Source organism: Geospiza fortis, unplaced genomic scaffold (assembly GCF_000277835.1).
Source record: "Geospiza fortis unplaced genomic scaffold, GeoFor_1.0 scaffold95, whole genome shotgun sequence".
Lineage (NCBI taxonomy): Eukaryota > Metazoa > Chordata > Aves > Passeriformes > Thraupidae > Geospiza > Geospiza fortis.
The window spans coordinates 1,230,893-1,237,614 of NW_005054333.1; the positions used below are offsets into that span (position 1 = coordinate 1,230,893).

The 6,722-nt window shown below is 39.0% G+C and overlaps 1 protein-coding gene across 3 annotated transcripts in view; it reads left to right on the plus strand.

Moving 5' to 3' along the window:
• Positions 1–6,722, plus strand: part of TBC1D5 (TBC1 domain family member 5) — a 286,443-nt gene that overhangs the window by 231,330 nt on the left and 48,391 nt on the right. For all 3 annotated transcript variants that reach the window (XM_031057620.1, XM_014307329.2, XM_031057619.1), the window contains one exon: positions 1,822–2,099. In XM_031057620.1, the coding sequence (XP_030913480.1) occupies positions 1,822–2,099 (278 nt within the window). The remainder of the gene's footprint in view (positions 1–1,821; positions 2,100–6,722) is intronic.

Consider the following 6,722-nt stretch of genomic DNA (forward strand, 5'->3'; position numbering starts at 1 on the left):
CAGCAGAGTCAGGGTCAGGAGCTACCAAACATGCAAAAACTCTCCTCCTCCCCTTCAGTTGGGGGGTGCAAACGTGGCCTCAGTAAAGCACCTGAAGCCTTTACACATCGGTGATTGTTTCAGTCACTAACCATTAACACTTCAGTCTCACAGCTACTCAGTTTGCTTTTGAAACCATTTGGACCTCCTGCAACAGTATTTTATACAGTTCTGCATATGCTTTCCTCATAGTGACTTTGTCATTTGCTCTCAGATGACTGTGGAAGGACTTTTTGTAACACAAGCAGCAATCAATAAAACTGGGAGGCACAGAAACATCCTGTAATTATTATCCAGCAGTCATTCTTTCCCAGCTTCCATAAACTGGGAAGCAACATTTGGTCCCAGTCTCTGTAGGACTGTTTCTTCTAAAACATTCTAGATGCCATCTTGCTTCATCACCAGTATATATGGCAGAAGCACGCCATACAGCTTGGGGCTGTATCCTGTGAGTGTGAGGCTCTCATACTTCCTTCTGATAGCTCTCCTTTTCTGTCTATTCTGAGTATCTATTCTGATTCTAAACAACTCAGCTGTTGTTATTTTCTGGATGTGTTCTATATGTGTATGCATGTTTGTATTGTGTATTCTAAAAAAAAAAAAAAACATCTCTGGAGACCAATAGAGAAATTAGAGGAAGAGCAAAATCAAAATTACTCTTCCAGGTGTCTGCAGAAGTTATAAATTACCCGTATTAATTCATTTGTAGTTTATTTTTAGTTCAACTTCCCCAAAACATTGTAAAGCTATTTTTCCTCGGTACAATGATTGTGTTGGTTTTAATTACATTTATTCGTGTTTTTAAAGGACGGCTATTTATATCATGGAAGTACAGATCAGTAAAGTAAAACCTCAGGAGTGAAAAGGTCTTTGTGGTTGTGATATATTTCTGTGAAGGGTATTTCAAGCATTAATTATATAAGGCAGGGAATTATTGCATTAACAAATAGGAATGGCTATGCTAATCTGTGGGTTATGTGAACGCTTCCACTGGGAATTAAAAGGTTCTTTGCCTCTTTATTTTAGACAAATTAAATGGTTTGACAATTTCCTCATTCTTAATGTTGCATATAACTGAAGTGAATTAAATAGCCACTGTAGTTAAAAATAAAAAGTAACAATTATAAGGATTGTGATTCAGTATATGTGTTATACCCTGAAGCAGATCTTCAGCAAAATCACTTTGGAAATCAGAATTCCTGTTAAAAAGTCCTTTGCTTAAAATGATTGGGCTGGGCAGAAGGTGAACCCAGAGCAAGAGACATCTAGCTGTGCCAATCTAAGAGGACAGTCTAGTGTTAGCTTTGCTTGCTGAAAGAAATGTTTGAGGTTGACTCATTTTAAACATTGGAGAGAATTTAATCTAACAGAAATAAATATTAAAGTAGCCCTCGGATAAGTGCAAAAATTCAATTTTATAAAGTTTTTGATTCGGTAGAGCCTGGATTGTTATTTGTCACTCTTCTTTTTTTCTTTTTTTTAATTTAGGAAGGCAAATTAAGAAAATTAAGAAAATTGGTACAAACTCACTTTGTTTGGAGTTAGTGTGCATTTTTCAGGGAGAAGGACCAAAAACAACTGTCCACTTCTGGTTGGGAAAAATTGATACCACACCCAGTCCCTGTGGTCTCTGTGTGTATTCCAGTGCAAGTGTAGTAAAACACCTTGGTAACATTCAAATCTTGGATTTTTATCTCCATGTTTTGAAGAACAATGCGTGTATGGCTGTGCCTGTCCAAATCATTGGCAATGATGCAATGATTTCTCCTCTTCTTTTCTCAGTGCCAGTGCTAAAGCTGCCCCTCTGAACATCAACAAAGTCTCCAACAGCTTACTGAATTTTGGCCGAAAGCTCATTGCTCCGGCCATGGCTTCGGGTGGGGCAGTGGGCACTCCTGCTGGCGGGAGCAGCTTCCCTCCCTCTTCAATGCCAAGCAGGAGCACAGTGGAAGCCCCTCAGCACCAGCAGCACCACCACCAGCAGCAGCACCACCACCACCACCAGTCACAGCAGCAGAGGATGATGAAGTCTGAAAGCATGCCAGTTCAGCTGGGCAAAGGTAAAGGGGAAATGTGTAACAGCACCTTGACTGAGGGAAGCTTTGTCATTCATCTTCAGGGCTGAAGTTCTTTCTTCTGTTGATTGTTATATCAGTGGGTACATATTTTGAGGAAACAGCAAAAAAAGTATTTTGTTAGTCAGGATGCTTATGCCAAGTACAACAGCACATCTGCAGTGCAATACAGAATTAGATGTTATCTCAAGAATGTACCAATACTGTAAGAAGTTTTGAACTTCTAAAAATATATGAACCAGAAACTGCATCAGACAGGACAACAAACTAATCATTACCATATGAAACATGAGCCAATTCATTTTTCAGATTTTTAGATGCAACCTTTTTTTAACTGAAAGACTAATTTCATACATGTTTTTCAGGTTACTGGCAAAAAATTGCATGCATAACAGTATTAGCTAAATACATAATAATAAGTGAAGGAAGTTAGAGGGTAATTCTTAATAAAGAAATTCTTATTCCCTTTAGAATGTGTGGAGCTTATTTAAGAAGTTATTTGAACCATAATATGAATTTGTCTTTTAATAATTTGTGATGACCCTCTGCACTTTATTTAGTAAACACTGCGTCTTTTTCTTTAAGCCTTTTCTTTTTTATTTCTGAGGACAGCTTATTCAAACAACAAACTCACAAGCTCAGCTTTGGTAGTTGTTTGCTATACCCTGACACGCTCAAGGTAGGTTACTGCTTTTCACCTCCAGCCAGGCCATGGCAGTATGTGCTTTTCAAGGAGTATATAGAGCAAAACAGTACCTGCTGCTTTTAGCAATTCATCCAGTGTCATGATTATGAGCTTGAGGGCTGGTGCTGGTTGCCCTGAACCTTGGCATAGGATTGCATCTTTTTTTTTTTTTTTCACCAGATTTGAAAGTGTAAAAGAAGGGAAATAACACTTCATAGCTGACGTTGGTGTTCTCTTTTGTTGCTGTGGCTCCCATATGGTCCAAAGGCCCTTTCATGATGCATGGCATTCCCAGCAGACACTGAGGGAGCCAAACTGAAAGATACAGCTGTTCTTTTGGAGCAGGCACATACAGCCACTTCTGTAAGGGTCACTGCAGCTGCTTGGCAAAATCCAGATATGCAGCTTCTCTCGGTTATAGGAGAATCTCAGAACTTGCTCCAGCAAGGGTTTGATAGTACAGAGGTGAAACTGAAGTGCAGTGAAACTTTGATACAAATCCTGTTCACAACAATGGAAGTAAAATTAGATGTAGAACAAAATTATTTACACCGTTTCAGAGAGACTTTTTCTTTGCTTTTTTAAGAGTTTTCCGTAGTTCTCTTATCACATTATTCTCTTTTCCCCTTTTGAGTTTAAAAGTGGTCCTTGGGTGGCTCTTTGCTTTCACCGCTTAATACAGTAAAAGCATACAATTTGAAAAAACTTCTGTAGGTCGTATTGGTCATAGCTTAATCTTGATGTGGCTGCTAAAGGATTGCCTGTTGTATGGGCCAGTTAATATATATCATCAGGAAATGCACCTGATACTTTCCATACAAGAATCAGAATAAAAAATTGTAGTTATGTTCGGTCATTGTCATGTACAAACTGTGCACATATTCCTTTATCAACAGGAATATGGAGATTTGGTAAAGTTATGAAGAATTTCTGATGTAGGGCACAAAGCATTTTCATAGTAAGTGGAAAAAACATACCGCAGCTTCCTCTTAGTGTATTCTGTCTATCCATATTTGGTACAGCCTTTGCAAGTAATTTAAGGGCAAAAAATGTAAATATACTATTTTTAATAGGTTCAGATGACAGAGTTTTGTTTCACATATTAGTGCCATTAGTCTGGAGCTTGTTGCTCCAGACCTGTACAGTTGTAAGTATTTTGCCTGTAATTGTATAGAAATTTCAAATGATGGCAGCTATGTTTGCAAGTGCCACACACAAAAGGAAATAGAAGGTATTTTAGGGGGTCCCCAGTGAATTCTCTCTGAAGTAAGTTTAAATGTTCAGCAAAAAAATCCCTATTTTCCTAAAAAGTCTTTCAAAGCTTACTGCAGTGACCTTTGTAAACAGCACAAGCTCCATCACGCCTTAAAAGCAAGAGTAAATCTTTTCTGTTCTGTGGAAGACAGTAACACCACCTCAAAAAAGAGCTGTACAGAAAATCCAGTGAATGAGGGCACTCTCCATAGCTATGAGAAGCTGCCAGTACTTCTATCCCAGGCACTGAGATTCCGGATTTAAAATATATTCATACTCTCAGAAGCTCTCATTCCACTCTTGTTTGTGCTGAACTTTTTAGCTTCTACACTGGTTTTTTTTCCTAGCTCTGGATTCTGCTGTAGTTTTTTGAGTATCTAAAAACTATTTGGCAAGACTTCCAAATTACTAACTAGCTGTCACTAATTGTCTCCTGTTCTTGTTCTTCCCTGTGTGTTCAGCTCTCCTCAGCCTCCTGGAGCTTGGTTATTTAGCTGAGGTAGGCAGAGACATGGATTTAGGATTTAAATTGAAAGACATTTGCACTTCCAGCTGATGTAATACTCACAGATGTTCAGTTGGACAATAAAACAGACCAAAGTGCTGTAAATCTAACGAGCATCAAGCCATAAAATAAGTAATCCATTTTTTTCTTACTGGTCTTTTCAGGTTTGAATGCTGAAGTAGTGCTGATAATTTAAATTAATATGTAGAGATTTATAAGTTTGAAGAGATTAAATTAACTGGCTGATCTACTTTGTGAAGAAGTCCTTGGTAGCAAAATACCTTGCAGGACTGTCAAAATAATCCTCTCCCAGCTTTAACAGCTCTGTTTCAGCAGAGTTACCTCTCACAAACCAGCTACCATTCATGCTGCCATACTCTAGATGAGGGATGATTGGGTTACATAATCAGTTGTAATTATTTCTCACTCCAAAGTTTTGGTACTTGCTGAATTTCTGTAAGAAAAAAAATGCATATAATTTAGATAATGTAAACGGAAAAAGAACAGACTGGAAAAAAAAAACCCAACCATAACTGCAAGCCTGTAATTCCAGATGAGTCTTCAGCATTACAAATCACAGCTGAACGAAGTATCCAGACATCTAATTGGAAATTCAGTTCCTCCTAATAATGTATTAGTCCCATTCAGCCTGTCCTCAGCACAGAAGGAGATCGGGTATCATTACTGATTACTTATGCAAGGTAGCCTGCTAACAGAAGAGGGATTAAGACATTCTCTTGATCCTGCACAGTGAAGTAATTAATTGGCACAAAAGTTGAATTTGGATATTGAGTTTATTGGATTTTCAGTTGAGGTGGTTATTTTGAAAGATGAAAAAATTGATAATGAAAAAAAATGGGAAAAAAGCTCAATAATTGCCCTGTGTGTTCCAGTGGATCCTTCATCATTCAGAAACTGGATATTCTTTGATTACCAAATGGCAGTGTATTGCCAAGAAAAAAAGGCATTTCTCTTTCTCTTCTTCCCTGATAGTGCCAGATACAGTTTTCCTTCTAGGTCATTTCACGGTGAAACCCAAAAGATTTTTATTTAAATGCAGCTTTATCACGAGGACACATTAGAGGACCAGTTAAAAGACAAAGTTCTGCCAAAACTGTATTTAAAGAGTTTCCAGGCTACTCTTTGTTTTTATGAGTTGATACTACTATGGTATTTGTTGTAACACAAAGAGAATTTCCACAGTCAACACATATGCCCTAAAGAAGTGATCCCCCAACTCAGAATTATTTATAAAGTTAAATAATTATTTAGAATTATTTATTTATCTGTAGAAAATGCTTTTCATGTGGATAAAGAAATTGTCGTTATTAATAGCAGAAATGAGTACAAATTAAAGGAGTAAAACACAGATCGACAATTTTTTTTCTTTTTTTAAAATCATATACATATTGTTAGGCAATTATGAATTTTTTTGACAGCAGGGATAAAACTTCTGAACTCCACAGTATAAGAGAGATACGGAGTGAGTCCTGTGGAGGGCTCCAAAGAAGATTAGGGGACTGGAGCACCTCACGAGAAAAGTGAGGGACCTGGAACTGTTTGGCCTTGAGAAGAGAAGACAGACAAGCGAGAGGGTCTAAAGGGAGGTGTGAAGAGGGTGGAGCCCCCAAGTCTCTTCTTGGTGGTGCCAAGAAGTAGAACAAAACGCAATGGGCAGAAACTGATGCACAGGAAATTTTGCCTGAATATGAGGAAGAACTTCATTACTGTGTGAGTGACCATGCCCTGGAACAGACTGCCCAGAGGAGTTGTGGAGTCCCCTTTGCTGGAGATACTCAAAAGCCATCAGGACACAATCCTGAGTAATGTGCCCCAGGGGACCTTGCCTGAGCAAGGGGCTTGAGCCAGTGGTCTTCCAACCTCAGCCATTCTGTGAAGCTCTCACACAGCAGAATGGCACTGTCCCTGTAAACTGCCAGCGAAAACCGGTTTTGACTCTTCAGTTAAGTTTAGGTTTTGATCTAAATCATCACTTAAAAGCACTGGGGTTCTGCAGCCTGGTTATCCAACCTTCCCGTTTCCTTTTGCCTGTCCCTACAGCGCCGTCTCACAATGTCCTTTCTGTTCAAAGCAGGGTGCTCCGGCTGAACCCCCAAAGTCGCGGCTCTTCCCTCGGGCGAGCTGCAGCGGCGGGGCCGCGCTA